The sequence below is a fragment of the Camelus ferus genome, chromosome 15 (assembly GCF_009834535.1).
Source record: "Camelus ferus isolate YT-003-E chromosome 15, BCGSAC_Cfer_1.0, whole genome shotgun sequence".
NCBI classification, from domain to species: domain Eukaryota; kingdom Metazoa; phylum Chordata; class Mammalia; order Artiodactyla; family Camelidae; genus Camelus; species Camelus ferus.
Window position 1 is genome coordinate 25,882,432 of NC_045710.1, and position 19,195 is coordinate 25,901,626.

At 37.6% G+C, this 19,195-nt stretch overlaps 1 protein-coding gene across 2 annotated transcripts in view; it reads right to left on the reverse strand.

Annotated features, from left to right (window-relative positions):
• The window catches only part of STRN (striatin), an 86,379-nt gene extending 69,662 nt beyond the window's left edge, over positions 1–16,717 (reverse strand). The window contains exon 1 of one of the 2 annotated variants that reach the window (XM_032497339.1): positions 16,344–16,717. In XM_032497339.1, coding sequence (XP_032353230.1) covers positions 16,344–16,577 — 234 coding nt within the window. In that variant the 5' untranslated portion in view covers positions 16,578–16,717. The remainder of the gene's footprint in view (positions 1–16,343) is intronic. The other variant, XM_032497340.1, reaches the window with a different exon arrangement.
• Positions 16,718–19,195: the final 2,478 nt, after the last annotated feature.

The following is a 19,195-nucleotide window of genomic DNA, read 5'->3' on the forward strand; positions in this document are numbered from 1 at the left end:
TTCCATTTATGCCTTCACTGAGTGTCTACAATGTGCCTACCAGTTGACTTGTATTAGGACATAAAGACAGAATTCTTGCATTCTACTAAATTATTAATCTACTGAGGACAACAGCTATATAAACAAATAGACAAAACTGTTCTGTCTCAAATTACCTTAGAATATTCTAGTTATTCAATGCTATTTGATTAAGAAGAAAAAAGTTCAATCAGAGTAAATGGAGATAACTAAGGGAATAATAAACAAACTGGAAGTATAAAATATATTTACCATAAACCAGACTTTTTTCCACAGAGCTTTGAAAATTTTTTACTTTTCAGTTCTTTCATCTACCACATCATCACTATGAAATGTGGATTACAATTCCTACCACTAAATCAAAATAAGTAAAAACTTTTGGTACCGACATATGAAAATTAGCATATAAGCAAGCCACTAGTCCAAGACAGTCTTTTACTGTCTTCTGGCAGTAAAAATACACTGTCTTCACAACGTTGTAAAATGACTATAACTCAATAAAAAGAAATGTTAAAAAAAAATGCTGTCTTTATATGGTATGGTATATGAAGACACCATCATTCTAGTAACAATAGAACCCAAGCACACAGATTTTCCTTCCCGAGCACAGCAATAAATTACATATGATCTTTTATTCTAATGATAAATGACACATAATTTCAAGAAAATTATGTGAGATTAAGGGAGAAATCATGATCACAAAACACAAATTTAGTGAAACATTAACAATGACTAAGTGACTGAAATAGCAATTTCGTCTAACACCATCCTATAAATTAACTGATACAACATATACAGATAAAACTTAGAATATATTGAACAGGACTTAGAAAACTATGCATGTATAAAAGATTAATAAGCACTCTTTCAAAATGATGAAGCCAGTAAAAAACACACAACCATGAAAAATATCTGTGAGAAAACTGGAAGTTGGTGATAAGAGATGGTCATATATTCTCCAAGTTCTAAACGCCAGGGAAAGCTTTATCAGTCAGCAAGTTATCTAATATTTGATTGCTTTTATCTGATATTATTACACCAGCCCCAGAAATGCCCTTCTGATTCAGATTATAGGCTCTTTCTTCTTCCTTTTGTTATCAGCTATCACAACCTACCTTTCATTTTACTACCAAATTTTCAGACAAATAAAAAGAGTGCTTTAAAATTCTCCTTTTGAAATAGTATTTCCATGTTCTTACATATTTTAGGATTAGAATATGGTTTATGATGGCAGAATTTTCTAGGTCAGCATACTAACATACTTTGATAAAGACAGCAGGACCCAGAATAAACCGGGAAAGAGAAATAATTTCACTTAAAAAAAGAGAACTTGTTGCATAGAAATGACTGTAATAATTTTAAAGTAAGTTAGTTAATAAATGAATATCCTCAAAAGATAGTTCAGAAAAGAAACTTACAGACTGTGACCAGAGTTGTTACAAAATATTCACTATTTATAGTTAGTACGAGGAAGAAAAAGCATATTCTTTAAAAGAATTTATTACCAGTGAATGTTTCTACTAAGCAGAAGGTGGGGGGAGTGGACAAAAAATATGTGGAACTAAGTCAGTGAAATAAAACAGACTATGATCGTACATCTGAAGGCCATGAACATGGTAATGAGTATTTCAACAAACCTAGAGAGTATACTTCCAATTTTAAGATTAACTTTTCAGAAGAAAGAAAAAATGTATGCTATCACTCAAAGGAATATATTTCACATAATCAAATATTTTAAAAATTAAGGAAAGGAGACCATAAGGAAACTTTTCAAAGGCAGTACAGGCATAGCTAAATAGACCTAATGTGAATCCCAGCTTTCCCACTTACTGGATAATTGGCCTTGAACCCAGCTAGTGTTTTCTATTCGCATTTATTTTAAAATTATTAAAACTATTAATATTCTTTAACATTCTGGAGTATATAATTATTTGGTATCTTTATTGCAATAGTTCCTGATTAAAATCTGTTTTCACCATTTTAATCACTGTCCGGCTTTGGTTTTCTTTAACACTGTTAAATGTACAATTCAGACAGTTTCTAAAAAGAAAATCTAAATTTAACTCTGAATTCTACATAAGAACTTTTTTTGCAGTAAAGAATTTTTGTAAAAAAAATTGGCTTCTAATCAGTAACTCATGCTCTAAATCTCTTCTCTAATTCACATTATAACAATTTACAAAAGCACTGTTAAAAAATCAATATAGATTCCTCCACTAGGGAAGTCACATTTTATTAAAACAAGCTTTTATTAATAACTACCTGTCTTTCAATTATCATAACACACTCATTTCCTGATTTTAAAAAACTAATATAAAAAATTAGGTCAAAATGTCAAAAGTAAGATTTTATTCAAACACTTTAAAAGTAAAACAAAAGAACACAAAGTAGGGAAAATGGGAAAGACTTATAAGATGTAAAAAAATATTTGATATAAATTAAATCATTTAAGCTTTGAAGTACACTGAATCTAAAAGATCAATAAATACTTGCTTTCATTTTTTCAAAAAAAAAAAAAGCCTGTGAACTAACATAGCTTAATTTTTCTTGATAACTCAGGACCATAATTATATACATCAAATTTTGAACTGTATTGTCCAAAAACTAAATGTTCTTTGATGTGATTTGGAAAATTCCTACCCCTGGATCTCTCACTAATCTGTGTGATCTTATTAAAGTTACTTAACTTTTCTGAGCCTCAGTTCCCTCAACTATAAAGTGAAAGAGTTTAACTTCTGTGATTATATGGAACCAAAGACGACATATGTGAAAAACAGAACGTATAAGTACCAATCCCAAGACAATGAGTATTTTTTTAAAAAAAGATTTGCCTGCATTCTGCTTATCTGCATCCTTTTCAAAGCAGACTAATGGTATACAATTGAATTAATATCTTCCAAGGCAGTACTTTGGCTAATTTTTTAAAATTTACTGTTGTATCCAAGACAACAGCCACCTTCCAAAATATATTATCCTCATCCTACAGAATAATCATCTTCTTCTGTAAAGTTATCAGTGTATTTTAACGAGCAGCAAGGCAGCAGAAGAAGGAAGGGGGTTCTGCATTATCAGGCCAGGGGCTCCTTCCTGAAAATTTGAACTCCATTTTAACATGGTCATTATTAACACATACTGTGATATGTGCTAGAAACTTTTTAAAAATAGGGTACAGAGGAAGTTGCTGAAGCCCCAAGAGGACAGAGACTGTCTATGCTATTGACTGCTATATCCCCAGTGCCCAGAATGGTCTCTGGCATTGCAGCAGATGGCCAATAAATATCTGTTAAATTAATTAAACAGATTCATAAAAAGTAAACAGTATAAGGTAGCACACTCTAAGTGCCCAACAACAAAGCAAGTAAAGTTGACCCTTTAACAATACAGGGGTCTGTGGCACCGACCCTTGGCGTAGTTGAAAGTATAACTTAGAGTCAGCCCTCCATACTGGGAGTTCCTGTATATCCGCATTAGCAGATTCAACCAACCTGGGAGGGTGTAGTATTGTATATACTACTGAAAAGAATCCACATATAAGTGGACCCTCACAGTTCAAACTCATGCTGTTCAAGGATCAACTATGCTAAAAAAGGAGCAATCATTAAAAACTCTTCATGTTGTAAATGGGACGTAAGCTAAATTTGAAAAAAGAACAAATAAATCTGAAAGAGTAATACAAACTATGAGGTGGTGGAAAGACATTCCAGAATGACAAATCCTTCTGAGCAATGATTTTTAAAAAGGCATGGTTTATGTACAGAGTAAGATTACACTATTTTGGTTTAGAACAAATGCTCTAAATAACAGGTAGGAAATATAAACAGCTTAATCATGGAGATCTTTGAAAATTATTATAAGCAAAAACTAAAAAAGAATGTCTTGAAATCAATATTTTAGAAGCCTTAGAGGCAATACTGTATAGAATATCTTGACCAAAGGAAAGACAAGAGGTAAAAAATTAGTAAGGTCCCTACTGCAGTCACTCAGATGTGAGATGACGAGTGCCTGAATCAGAGTAAAAACAAGTAGTATTAGGAATTAAATGATTAAAATAGATTTTACATGGCTGAAAGAGTGCAGACAAGAGAGTAAAATGTTCAGTGAAAGCTGAGTCTGTTTCTAGAAAAGGTAAATAAGAGACTGGGTATGGGGAGAAAGGTCAGCTTGGTTTGGGAGAAGAATTTTAGAAAGGATGATGGAGTTTCAAGCGATAGGTCACCCTGGTGAAGGTATTAGCAAAAAGTTTAAGATGCAAAATTGTAACTGTGGAAAAGTATCAGGACTAACTAGATATAATTTTATAAGGCATCTAAACAAAACGAATCAACTAGAGCGAGAGGACTTAAATCAAAGTAACTACTGAAAAAAGAAGTATAATCTGGTGAACAATCTGAATGGAGGACTGGAAGCAAGATCACAAGAGACTGAGAAATGAATAACCCAAAAAAGAGAAAGAGAACAAAGAAAGAAGAGATTAGTGAAAAACTAAAGGGAGTAAATGTCTGTAAGGAGAAATGAAAGAGAATAAGGGACAGAATGACAGTACGAATGGATTAGAGAGCTGAGGATGGGGTTTCTTTTGTTGTTACTACTGGCTGGTTGGTTTTTAAACAGGAAAAACTAAAATGGCATTGGCACAGTGGCTATTACCATAGATACAATGGACTCAGGTCTACCTGAAGTTAAGATTCATTGCTTGATTACAAACTCCATGTGAGCCGGAACCATATCTGCCTGTTCACCACTGTATCTCCAGTGCCTAGGAGGAATGCCAGGTATTCAAAATGTGCTTAAGATTCCAAACAAAAGCCTTGCAAGCAAAAGTGTAATTTTATTTTTTTTTAATCCACAAAAATTTTCTGTGAGGTTTTGGCCACTCTGGTATTTTCATATTTTAGACTTTCTGCGCTCATTCTCACTTAGTTGGCTATCTATAAAGATCTGAAAAGCCAAACTTTATTTTTGATGAAAAGAAGTAGGCTTAGTGTTAAGAAAATCAGAACTTTTCGTTCTGAATTCTGGATAACTGAGGTATTTCTATTTTATTATTTAAAGAAGTAGAGTTCAAAAAATATTAAAAAATCACATATTGGTGATGCAACTACAAGCAAAATCAGAAGAGTAGAACACAAAGTAATGATAACTAGATATTTTATTTAAAATAAGAGCTACCTTCCAAGGAAAAAATATTCAATTTGTTATTTACTTAGAAGGGATAAGAAATGTGTATAAAATTTTAAGGTATGGGCTTTAGAAAAGAAAAAAATTGTAAAGTCATATGATCCTGCTGACTGTAAAGACTTCTTTGGACATAATGCCAAAGACACTCCCTGGCAGTTGGTGTTTAACACACAAAGGAAGAAGAAAACAAACCTACACACGCAACTACCAAAACCCAAGCACCATTTGTTGCAGCCAACAACAAGCTGCAATTATGAAGCCAGTGGCATCCCTAAAACGAGCTCTGTCAGAATGATGTGGCAGGGCTCAAGCAATGCTCTACATAACAATGCAAAAAACAGAATGCCACTTGCTTCTTTTGGCTCTTTATAGCAGACGTCATAGCTAGCAGCAAGACACACAGATACACTCTTCCTCTATATACCAACATAAAAATATAGAATCAGGGGATAGGGAGGGCCAACTGTACTACACCATTTTATACAAGGGACTTGAGCATCTGTGGATTTTGGTATCCTTAGTGGAGTCCTACAACCTATGCCCCGCAGACACCAAGGGACAACCGCATCCTGCATTCACTACATTTATGATAAACATTGTAAATGTCAAAGTGCAGGACATGAGACTTGCCCTTAAGGACACAATTTAGCTGGGAGACAAGATATACATATATAGACACATATATTTAATACATATTCAGCAACAATGTAACTTAATACACTGATTCTTTCATTTAAGAACCATTTATTAAGAGCAGCTGCTATGTGCCAGTCACGCTGCTAGACTTTAGGGAAATAAAAGCACCCTTAAGTGACTCACAATCTACTGAGGAAAAAAATATGCAAAGTATGAGATAGGTGGTATAATCAAGATGCAGCAGAAGTTCTCACCATTAATCATCTCTTAACCAACCCAGCGGATTAAACAGTGTCCTCTAGTCCCTTTGTAAAACACTGCCCAAAGCCCAAGGCATGATAAACATTCAGAGCTACAGTATGCTAGCTTTTATAGTTTATCCAAACATGTCGGTTTACCAAGAGTCAAGTGAACTTCCTCCCAAACCTGTTTCTGTCAGTTGCACTTACCACTTTGATTAGATAATTCAACTAAATATTATATAAACAAAATACAGGGATGAAGAGAAAGACTAAGTTGAACACTTCAGAAAGACAAGGCAATAAAGGAGACCTACTAAAAAATACTGCTGTCAAATTAGATATGGTTGAAACAAATATAAAAGACTGGGGGAAAAGTCATTAAAAATCTACGATTTTGCACTCAGTGTGCTTTACCCAAGGAAAACCAAAATTAGAAATCATAAACAATGCATTATATTTATAGCTTATTGAAGAATGACAACAAAGAACTCCAATTGGCATTCTAAAAAAACAACAGTGAAGGGTCAGCAGGCTTGGTCTCACACTGGCAAATCACTGTGTGTTTATATATTTTTAACTTAAATTATTTAAAGTATCCTTTTAACCATCTTTTCGGACTTACTGCCCAACCACCAGTCCGGATGATACTGGGTAACAAAGCTTCTGTCTTACATATACAAGCTGTTAGGGGAGCATGAAGCTTCATTGTGTCTGGAGGTCAGGGAGGTCTCCCAAAGAAAGTAAACTAAATGTTGGAAGCTGATTAGAAATTCACCAGGCAGACAAGGGAGAGGAAAACATCCCAGTCTCATATGTTGACTCAGAAGCATGAGAGAACAAGAAAAATCTCAAAATACTTCCTTCTCTTACTATGCCCAAGCCCATTACTCAAACTTTTCTTACGGCAAATTATTTAACCTCTCCTTTCATCTATGAATTAGGGAATGATTATTAATACCGCTCCACATACAGTTTTGCAAAGATTAAAAGAGATTATACATGTGAAGTGCTTACCACTGTACCCAGCACATGATAACAGCTTAATAAATGAAACTATTATTTTTTTTGAAGGGTAAAAAGGAAAGGAAAGAGAGGAAACAACAGATAAAATACTAGGCTCCATTACTGGGACCACGGCACTATCTTCCCTGACTGACTACTATTTCAAGTTCAGTGAGTGTGCTGACCCAGATCCCCAGGCTCCTCCTTGCTCCCTCCTTATAGCGCTCTATGAATCTACATTCCTCAGGAGCAAGTTTTAGTTGTGCCCATAATTTAGGCTCCTTTGTTAACTACTTAGCCTTCTCATTTAGGAAGTATAAACAAACAAGCAAAAAAATTGAGAACAAGTCCCAGACTGAGCTGTAATTTTCCATCAGGTGAAACTGGTATCACCCTTGTGGAATCTGACATCATGTTTATTTCTCCTAACTAGATATGCTGGTATTGGATCCAATTTCTGTCACATGTAAATGAGTGCTAATAAAACCTGTGTGTACAGTAATGAAACACTCCCCTGGCCCTTTCCTTGGATCTCTATATGCAGTTATGCCAAGAACCTATTCACCACACCCAAAATACCTATTCCACCCAACCTAATTCAATATTTCCCAAAGCTCACCTGAATTCCAGGGCTTCCACTCCCTTATTTTTCTCCACAACTTATCTCCAAAACAAAACGCCTACTCATTTTTCCTTGTGCCTACTGCTTCTGGTCAATTCTACGATAAATTTTCCTTCTTACATATCAGTATTTTCTAATATTCTATTATCTTCTTCAGATAAGGCATTTTTGTAATAGAGGTTAAACAACATTAAGCCTGTCAAAGAAAATGGTTTTATTTCCTCAAATATCTGACTGCATGAGAGCAAATACACGGTTGATACATCATTCTGTTCAAATATAGTATATGTAATACAGATGAGCTTAGAATAACCTAATAACCAAAGCACTACAGAAAATTTGATATATGATCAATAAACACAAACTGTATTAATAAATACGTACAGAACTTAATTAAGCTATTCTCAGAGCAAGCTGGAAAAGATCCGAATTTGAAGACATTAAAAATAAACAAACAGTTCATGTCAGTATTCCCTCTGCAAAAATAAATAAAAGCATTAAACTGGAGTGATAACACTAGTAAACACTTTTGAGGAACACAAATTGTTAAAGACTTCCCTGTTAAAGCCACTTACAATGTAATTGTTTTATTAAATTTTTCTACTTAGAAGAAAAACTTGAAATAAGTTGTAAGAATTTAAATTATGACAGTTATTCAAAGCATACTTAATTATACAAATATTACAATTCACTTGGCTACTTCAGGTCAGAGGCAGCTACATACAGGGTGAGGAACCAATAAAAGGAGCCCATATGGTAAGAGAACAATGCCCTGGCCTGAGCACTGAGAGTCCTGGGTTCTCAGCTAAATCTACACCAACTCACAGAGTAACCCAAGGCAGTTCACTTCACCTCTGGGGCTCTAACTAAAAGACAAGGGATGAGACTATTCAAGTTTTAAGTTCCCTCAGGAGGTAGAATGTTCTTAGTGTCTATCCCTGTCAGCCCTAGAATTCTACAAGTACAAGAGCTAACATGAAGACTGCAGATAACATATCCCTCAGGAATTAAGAACAGGTTAATGAGTGCAGCACAGTTTTTGCTTCCTGTCTGCCTCTGCTCCCCCCCCCACCGCCGCTCCCATTTTCTTTTCTTCTGCCTCCTTCCTCAACATCTCTCTCTTGCCTCAGGTTTCTCTCCCAAGCTACAATTTTCCTCTATTATATCTGCAGTCCTCAGTGCCTACAAACTATTACCACCTTTTACTACCATCTCTGACCTGCCCTCTACTTCCAATACTGTTAGTTTATTGTCCTCAAATCACTACTAATAGGGTAAAGAAAACGTAAGCAGCTACTATGACAAGCCGATCACGTAAAGTAGTTCTTCAAGTCTAAAATGTGATTTAAATAAATAATACAATCAAATGCATTCTATTCACAGAAATTTCAACCAAAAACAGCAAACCACTTACTGGACACCTATTATGGGTCACATACTTCACATTATTTTCTTTTTAAAACCTTACTACTATTTCACTTGGTGGGTATATGATCATTTACAATTTAAAAAAAAAAATGAGCCCCAGAAAAATTATAAATCAGAAGTGATGGAGCTGCCTGAATCTAAGGCCCACATTTTCCACTGCCAAATTAGGATGGTCAATCAATTGTTTTGTCAAAATAGCCACCAAAGTAAGAAACTTTAATGACCCCAAGGGCAATTTGATTTCTAATGGCTCAGAACTGAAACCTGGATATCACCAATAACTCTCATAAATCAAAAAGTATAGCTGATATCAAAGTAGATAGTAGGTTGACAAAGGATTCCCTTGGAAATCACCTCCAATCATTTCAAACATCTTTTAAGGATTGATTAGTAAAGGGTTTGTTTGTTTCAAATTCTGCTTAAATTACCAAGATTTTGGAGAAAAGATGTAGGTCTCTTTCTACCACTGAAATTCAAAGAAAAAGTAGATTTAGATAGTAAATAAAGTTTCGGGCTAAATAGGAACATATCTTAATAAAGAAATGCTATCAGTGATACTTCTCCCCAGATAATTATTGGGCTCATTCTTACTTGTGAATTTTTGAAAGTAAGATAAGAGAATTAAGTTTCCAGTATTGGTGCCTTGAAACAACTCTCCCATTAAAAAGAGCTAAAAATTCTGGATAAAGTATTTTTAAAATCACCTTAAAAAGCTAAGTTGATAGATAATAAGGAATTATTTGACCAAAATTGAAGGGAAAAATGGGAACTCAGTTTGGTAAAAGAATAAAAGCCACTTTTACCCTTTGGGTGCCAGTCAATCAGAATAAATTTGAGCTTTAGTTTGGACAGTCTTGCAGGACCCAAAAGGCAAAATGCAAAGACCAGAACCATCCAAAGTGTAGAGTCTAACAGGAGCTATTCCCTACATTTAGCTAAGACTCTAAAGGGCTTATAACCTCAAGGCAAAGGTGACGCAGAAATATACTGGCCCTCATCTGTATTCACAACCAAAACCTGCACCAGCTATTTGGGAGGTTCAAAACTTCAAACAATGAATTTGCTTTAAAGTGGTTCAGTCCAAGTAATGCCTCTAAAAATCCACTGGAAGCAAAGGCAAAACTTTCTGAAGAAGATGCCATTATTTGAGACCTGATTAGTCTTCTACTTTTTCAAGGACAGTGAGCACCACACAAAGATACCTCTGCATACAAAGAAACAAATCATTAGCAGGAACCCGGAAAAATAACAGATCACAGAAAGGGACCTCTAAGAACTCACATATAGGAAGAAGAGAGACACCAATTTTGAAATAACTATACTTACTAGGTTTAAAGAATTAAAAACCACGCTGAAAATATCTGCAGGGAACAGGAAAGATCCAGCAGATTTTAAATGGAACCAAAAACTGAACTTCAACAATAACCAAAATTACAAACTCACTGGGTGACTTCAAAAGATTAGCTTCAACTGAAGAGAAAGCTAATGGACTGAAAGATAAATCAGAATAAATTATCCAGAATAAAGCATGTAGAAATAAAAAGAGGGGAAAGGTACAAAGATAAATAAGGCTTAAGATACATGTAATCAGAAACCCAAAAGGAAAAGAGAGTAAGATAGAGAAATCTAAAGAGATAATGACTGAGAATTTTGCAGAACTAAAGAGATATCAATCTCCAGATTCAAGCTTAACAAAGTCCCAAATAAAATAAAAGGAAATCTATACCCTGACACATCACTATGAAACTACAGCACACCAAAGTCAAAGAGAAAATCTTCAATGTAACCAATAAAATGAGCTAGAAAACAGTATATAGTAAAATCTCTGTCTGTGTTTTGAAATAAAAAGAAAAAGGGTAAATCACATTAACATGATTCTATCTTAGAAGGCTGTAAGATCAAGCAAGACAATGTACTTGAAAAGTTTTTTTTTTAAGTTTTTTAAAACCCATAAGGGTATGTGGTGATGTAAGTGACAGAACTGCTACAAAACCTATTTCATTCTCATCATTTAACCTTTCACTTTACCTGTAAAAGAAGGTTGTAGCTGATTATTTCCAAAATTCATTCCAGCACAAAGATTACTATATCATTATATCTCTCAGTCAGAGAGAGGTGATTCAAGTTACAATATTTTACTGCCTAAAAATAAAATGCTAGCTATCATTAGAAAGAATAATAGAAACATAACAAATTATATCCCAAATTCTATAAAAAGCCATCCACATCAGGAACACCAACACAAGTGTTGAAATCACGAAACTACATGTAAAAACAGAAAAGGTCAACTAAAGCATTGGTTTTCAAATTTTGCAACATATTACGATTACTAGGGAACTCAAAAGAATACTAATGCCATGAACTCTAATTCTTAAGATTCTGATTTCAATGGTCGGGGGTACCAGCCAGGAAATGAGTATTTTTTAAAGTTTCCCAGATTATTCTAAGATTGCAGCTAAAGTTGAAAAACACCAAACTAAAGTGACAAATAGTAGAATATGTTTTAAAAGAGTAAAACCTCTATCATCTTTCCAAGATATAGTTACAGGTTATAAAATTATCAAGAATATGAATAGAATGAAAAACAAACCTGTTTACAAAATTATACCATACCACAATGGGGTTTACCTTTTCCAAGTTTAAAGGAAGCGGTTTAAAGGGTTGAATAAGACCAAAAATTAGTTTTATAGAGTGGTTAGTAAATGTATACAATTTGTTATCCAAGAAGTCATGCAAGGTTAAGACAAACATATTCAGAAAACTTTATAAACTCCAAAACAGCAGACACGTGGATTATTTAGAAAAGCAAGTACATTTGAAGTATACAATGTTTTGAGGTTGACACTGAAGATAATTAGTCACTCCTATTAAATGTCTCTGCATGACACCATCAGATCTGGAGTATTAGACTGCATGGTCCCAGGACGGCACTAACATGCTCTAGCCTTAGAAGAGCTTATGACTGGAGATTCTGCTTTTCTCTGGGGACAAGGAGATAAACGAGAGTACAAATTTAACATCACGCACTTGCTTCCACTCATTTATTCAGCACTTACTTTGTGTTATGTACCAGACCTCTGCTAGATACTTTAAAATATCTTGTTTAATTCTCATAAGGTAGTTTATCATCCTCACCTTACATATGAGGAAACTAAGATTCTGAGAAATCAGAATTATGGCAAACATGTATTTCTGGCATAAGATAAAGTAGCAAGTTTTGAAGCAAAGATTTAAATACAGGTCTATGCCATGTTGCCTTTCAATGTAATTGTAAATTATAGTTACAGTAATAACAAAAAGTAAACTGTCATTGTAAGTGCTTACTTTGTCCATTTAAATGCTCAGTAAATCTCAATAGTCCTAAGAAGCTGCTCAGTCAAAACAGATGAGTCATACTTGACTCCCCCTTTTCTCAAATCTCACATCCTATCCTGCACATCTTGCTAGTTCTACCTTCAAAAATGTATTCAGAACCCATTACATTTTGAATGTGTATCACCTGTGAATATATATTCACACATCTTGTCACTATTATCCTAGTTGATCTCCAGCTTGGATTATTAAAAGAGTCTCCCTATGAGACTCTTTGACTCGTATACCCTTATTTCCCTTCCTCCCCTCAGTCTGCTCTGAATCCCTGCAAAGGATTCCATTTAAGATGGTGTCACTCTTTTGCTCAAAACTTTTCATCAGTTGCCCATCTTGCTGAAGTAAAAATCAAGTCCTTACAATGAGCAAGACCCAGCACCTCTAACTTCATTTTTTTCCATCCTCCTTCTCTACTCCAGTCACACTTGCCTCATTATTCCTCAAACATTCCGAGCATGTTTCCCCTTCCCCTTACTGCTCCCTTGGCCCTAGAACATTCTTTCCTCAGATTTCACCTTTTCAGGTCTTTGCTCAAATAGCACCTTATCAGTAAAGCCTTTCTTCCCCACTCCTCGCTCTCAAGCATCATATCCTCCTAACCTCACTTTATCATGGCACTTATTACCACCTAGTATTTTATGAATGTATTCATTTATACTGCCTGTCTTCCCCCCATGATTTAAACTTCATGCAGGTAGGATCTGTTTTCAACGTGATGTTTCTCCAGTGCCTTAGAATAGGACCTGGCATGAAGTAGCTACTTGAAAACATTAGTTGAATGAAAATATGAAACAATAATGCCAAAACCCAGACTCAAAAACACGCCAGTATACAACCTCCACACCACATGCCCTAATAACATATCACGTTTTCACGCAATTCAGCACTTTCAGGTAAACAGCAGAGCCGCCCCTACCACACAGATACATCAAAACCTAGGACAGTAATTTCTATTTTTCACTTATTCTACCTCCAATTCCTTCCCCAAATATAAAGCTCAGTAATAATCTTGACCATCCTAACTCCCATGAATTACCTAGTCTCATATGAATGGTGGTGGTGATGGGGAGGGGCGATTGCCAAAAGTGAAAACAAGTTTTATTTTAACTAAGATGGGCAAGGGGGCAAAAAATGACCAGTAAGTTTTTGGCACAGTGTGGCCTGTTCCTTATTCCCGAGGTCTGAAGGATGGAGGAAGTGGTGCAGGCAGGCCAGGAAGATGAGAGCATGGATTGCCTTTCACAGCTCTGCCCTGGCAACTTGAAAGAGCAGGACTGACAGGTTCCTGAAGAGACAAATTAGACCTAATCTTAAAGGTATTTTTGTTGACTTTGGTGTTAATGATTTCAGAACAGATTTGAAAATTAAAAGGAGGACACCAACTGATCCAAATTTCATCATTCATTCAATTTTAATTACCTACTTATGTTTCTAGAAAAATTCCAATGGCAAAAGAAAAATGAAGGGATATGATCAAATTTAATGATGTTTATGTAAAATAATTTTTAAAATATATTTTCAATTATGCTAATAAGGGAGTCAAAGGCCAAAGATTTCTGCAAACTCTCTCCCCCTAAAATATATACTTGTTCTGTTTAAAAACTATGGCACATTTTCTAAGTTTCTCCATGGATGCTTAATTTAACTGGAGCACAAACCAAAAGATACTGTAAAAATATAGTGTCCTTAATATGATGAGCACCAATGGGAAACCTACCTGAAGCTTAACATTTGCCATAAATAACCCAGTAAGTAGTGGGTGGGTGGGTGGGTGTGGGTGGAGGGGAGACAACTGAAGAGTGACATCAGTTACAGGTAAATGGAAAAGTTAAACATGGAGGGGAGGGAGGTGACAGAGGTTGAGATAGCTTGGAAATTCTAAGACTTCCATGCTAGAAAGATAAGAGTTGTTTTCTTGTTTGTTTTTGAACAAATTAGTGTGGTTTATCTTACATTCCCTAAACTGGAAAAGAAATTAAAACTTAAGCAGTTATATACAAAACTCATCATCCACAACTGTACAACATTACAGTTGAAGCCTGCCTTTAATACTTGCCTGAAGTCTGAAATCCACAACCTCATTTATGGGATGCATTGCTAATAAAGGTGAATTATGAATACATCTGATGAAGCATTCAAGCAGACTGGTTACTATACAGACATGGTCAGATTCATTATGAGAAAAATTACAAATATCAACAGACTAGATACTAAAGTAACATAACAGGAGGGATGAGAAAGTTGCCAAAGTATATAAACATGAAACTGGAGAAATAAAGAATCAGAGGGAATCTTAGAAACCATAGGTCATTTCCTCATTTCATTCAATTCCTCTCATAGGCTGTTCCCGACCACCTCACCTAAAACAGCTGCCCCATCACACTCTACTCCTGTACCCTACTTTTCCCATAGCAGTTGTCACTATGAATCAGTATACTATACAGTTGCATTTGCTGGTTGTTTGCCTCCCTACTAAAACATAAGCTCTATGAGGGCAGAGGTTTTGTTAATCCCAAGGCCTAGAGGCACACAGCTGGCATTCAATAAATATGCTGAATACATAAATGATGAAACTTAAATTCAGAGAGGTTAAAGGATTTCCTCAAGGTCACAGAGCAAGCACAGCTCATACTATATAACCCTTTCTGCTTGCTCTTTCCACAACCACTTCCACTACACCAGAGCAGCCTGTTCCAGCACATGATTCTGTTTAACATGATTCTATTTCTCCTTTTCTTTTTCTTAAGTGCCAAAGAAAATACATGCTACCAAAAAGTGACACAGTGGGTAGCATTTTAACTTCCAGCGTTTCACCAACTAAAACCGTACTCAGATTTCATAAAGCATGCAGGATCAGCCAGTAAAACAGAAAGGCAGAGCCACTCATAGTTTTTTAAGTTTCTTGTGAAATTGGTGTATGCCTTGTAACTTTTAAGAACAGCCACTGAAACCTACTTATCAATTCAGAATGGCCTGTAAAGTATCAGCCTCACTTTGATTCTTCTAAGAGCCCACAATAGCTCCTCCCTGGATATACTTTAACTTGCAGATTATGCAAGGAAATGTAACCAACTTTAAAGCTCCTTTTAGTTACTTTTAAAATACAAGACAATCTCACAAAACCCTGAACATAAAATTAACCCTTGGGAAGTTTTTGATTCTGAGAACAGGAAACCATCTCTGAACCACCACCTGACTGTGATCATCTAGGTCCTTCATTCAAAATCCATTAACCTGAATTACCTAAAAGAAACGCGGGAGGGGGTGAGGGAGAAAGAAGAGAAGAAATATTTACATATATAAAAAGGGAGCTGATATTCCTAGTAACACTTTTGCCCAACAGCAGCTTCTTGCCCAAAGTCAAGGCCTCACAAACACAACTTCTGCTGTCTTCCTCGATCACCTTCCTGACAGAGGTGCCAACTGTCAATACCTTTTACGGGAACCGTCCCTAGACCTAGGATGGGATTCACTAGGACAGGGGATGATTTGCTCATTTCTCAAAACTACAGTCAGTCCAATTAGTAAACTGAAAGGGAAGACCTAAAATGTGGACTGGCAAGAAGAGCTGAAATGAGCCTGAGAGTTAAGAGTGGGAAGGAACAGACGAAAAGGACCGGGGAAGGTAAACAACGCATCAGAGGCGGGAGTGGGAAGCCGGCTCGAGGAAGTGGGGTCGGCGAAAGGCAAAGGTGAAGGGAGGAAGGGGACGAGGTTCTGGGTGGGACGGGCGGGAGCAAAGGGGGAGGGGACGAGCGAGGACTGAGAGGGGGAGGGGGAAGGGTCGGGGCGGGGCGGAAGGGAGCGAAGAGGCGGGATGAAGAGGGCCAGGCCGGGAGGGTCTTTACCTGCAGCTCCGCCCGCTCCACCTCCCACTGGGCTCTCTCCACCTCGAAGCGGGCCCACTCGTGCTGCAGGAAGTGCAGGATACCCGGGAGGCTGTACTGGGCTCGGGCCGCCCCCGCCGCAGCCGCCCCGTCGCCGGCCGCGGCAGCCTCCGCCAGAGGCCCGAGACCCTTGGCACTGCCGGCGCCCGGGTGGTTGTTGCTGAAGAAGACGCCGGGACCCGCCTGCTCGTCCATGGCGGCCGCAGGAACCCGGGGAACTGCCCAGGCGCCCAGCAGCGGAGGCAACGGCGGCGGCCAGCAGCGCCTCCTCCTCCCTCCGCCGCTCCCCGCCCACACCCCAGTCAGCAGGGAGCAGCCGCCTGGGCGCGGGGGCCGGCCGAGCCCGGGACGGGCCGGGAAATGGGTCAACTGCGGCGCGCGGGCGGCCCGGGGCTTGCTGGGAAATGTAGTCGGGGGGCGTGGCACCGGCGAGCGTGGCCCAGGCGGCCTGTGGGGCTGCGATCGACTGGGTCGCTGCCGCGGCCCCGCCCCCGGCCCCGCCCCGGCCCGCAGCGGAGGTGGGCCGTCCCCAGCGGGGAGCGCGGGTTCCTCACAGTCCCGGCGGGGTGCTGGCGGGTGGTTCTCCAGTCTCTCTCGCTCGCGGAAGTTCTCGGGCGGCGCTCCCTGTTGCGCACACACACACACACACACACACACACACACGCGGAAGTTATCGCCCCGAAGTGCCAGCCCCAGCTGCACGACTTTTAGGGCTTCCTGGTAGTTATGTTAGGAAACAAGCTCAAAGCGAGCTTCGCCGGTCCGGCCCCAGGGCCGGCGTTCTCCTGCCGGGGCACTCAGCCTCTCCCTTCTGCTCCGACTTGGGTGATACTCCGACCCTAGACTCTTCCACAGTTCTTCCCTGTCGCTTTCGCCCCTGCCTTTTTCACTCCAGGTTCAAACCTGTTGCCCGATCAGTTTTCACTTAGAGGGAACTTTAATCATCCCTCTCCCGGACTCAAGCTTTCTGCTTCTTTCACATTCTGGGTTGTTGATACCTTATCTGAAACACTGCTCTGCTGAAGTCCCTTTCCCTTTGTAGTTAATCTTGCAGTAAATCCTGTAAAAGTTTCAGATATCCAAGGCTCTGTTATTTCGATCTCGGTTTTTCCTTATTCTCGAGCAGTTTACACTCATTTCAACAAACATTTGATTGTAAGTTCTGTCACTAGGGATATAGGAATAAATGACACCGTTCTCGTTATCAAAGGGAGACTGGAAAATATACAGTCTACAGTGCCTTAAAGTAACACTGCCTGAAAGAACAAAGTCCCTTTCTGCTCCCCAGATCTATCTTAGGTATCTAGGCACTTCTGCCTTTTCTTTTGTCCTGTTCCCAGTTTCTTCCGCAGTTCACTTGCAAACTGGGAGTAGTATTAGCCTACCAAAGGCACACCAAAATCTTTCAGGTGTTTCTAAATGTTATACTTCTCCCAAATCCTTGAAATTCTGTCACTATAAATTCACACTACTGTGATAATGAAAGGAAGGCACCTGAAAAAATTTAACAAATGAAATTAAGCCCTTATTTTGTCTCCATAACAAGTTATTTGTAATTCTTTTGTGGGATGGACTTCTGGGATATCAGACCTGACGGCCATGAAAAAATGTAAAGATACATGCTGGTGAGTGACATGTCAGGGAAGGACATCCTGTCCCTGTGCCCCCCACCCCACCTTTCCATGACTACTATGGAAAGGACAGGAAACACATTGTATCTGCTCTGGTTGCAAATAAAGATGGCTAGCTCTCTTCTCCCAGTTAGTGAATGTTTCTGCTTTATGAATTCATTCTTTATTGTAATAAAAGTTTGATGCCGGCCTCGCTAAATTCCCTGTGTCATAAATTATTTTGACTGTAAGTGTCCTTTGAGATACTGCCCAATCCTCTCATTTTACAGCTTAGGAAACTGAAGTCCAAAGAAGTTGAACTTGTTCATAATGAAGCTTTGAATGAGTGGCACAGCCAAAACTAGAAACCAGAATTCCTGATTGCTAGTTCATTAATCTTTCCGTTAACAGGTTGCCTCCACTCTTACTTACTGAAGGAAGAGAAAGCACTCTCAAAGAGATAATCTGCATTCCCATGTTCATTGCAGTATTATTTACAATAGCCAAGACATGGAAACAACCTAAGTGTCCCTCAGTGGATTAATAGATAAAGAAGATGTGATGTGTGTGTGTGTGTGTGTGTATATGTATGTGTGTATATGTATGTATATATATATATATTATTCAGACATAAAAAATGAAATCTTGCCATTTGTAACAACACAGTTGGAACTCGAGGGCATTATACTAAGTGAAATAAATCAAAGACAAATACCATATGATCTCTCATATATATATATATATATCACACACATATACACAAACACACAAACAAAAAAACCCCAAGCTCATAGGAACAGAGAACAAATTGGTGGTTGCCAGAGGTGGAGGGTGGGAAAAATGGATAAATGGGGTCAAAAGGTAAAAAAAAGAAAAAAAAATTAAATGTGTAGATAATTTGGACTACCACATATATACAACAGCACTGCTTTAATTCCTAGTTTCACTTTATTATTACCTTTTTGCCTTTCAAGGACTTATAAACACTCAAAATAGTATTTATGATCTATACAGTTACAAAATCTTCACTCAATACACCAAACTATTAACAGTGGTTATATTAAGGTGGAATTCTGAAGAAATTTACTTTTCTCTTTGTCCAAAAATTTACACATCTGGTAATATTTCTTTTGTAATTTAATAAAAATCAACAATATTTTTAAAATAAGACCTTCCCTTAGAGTTCTTTTGCCCTACATTGCT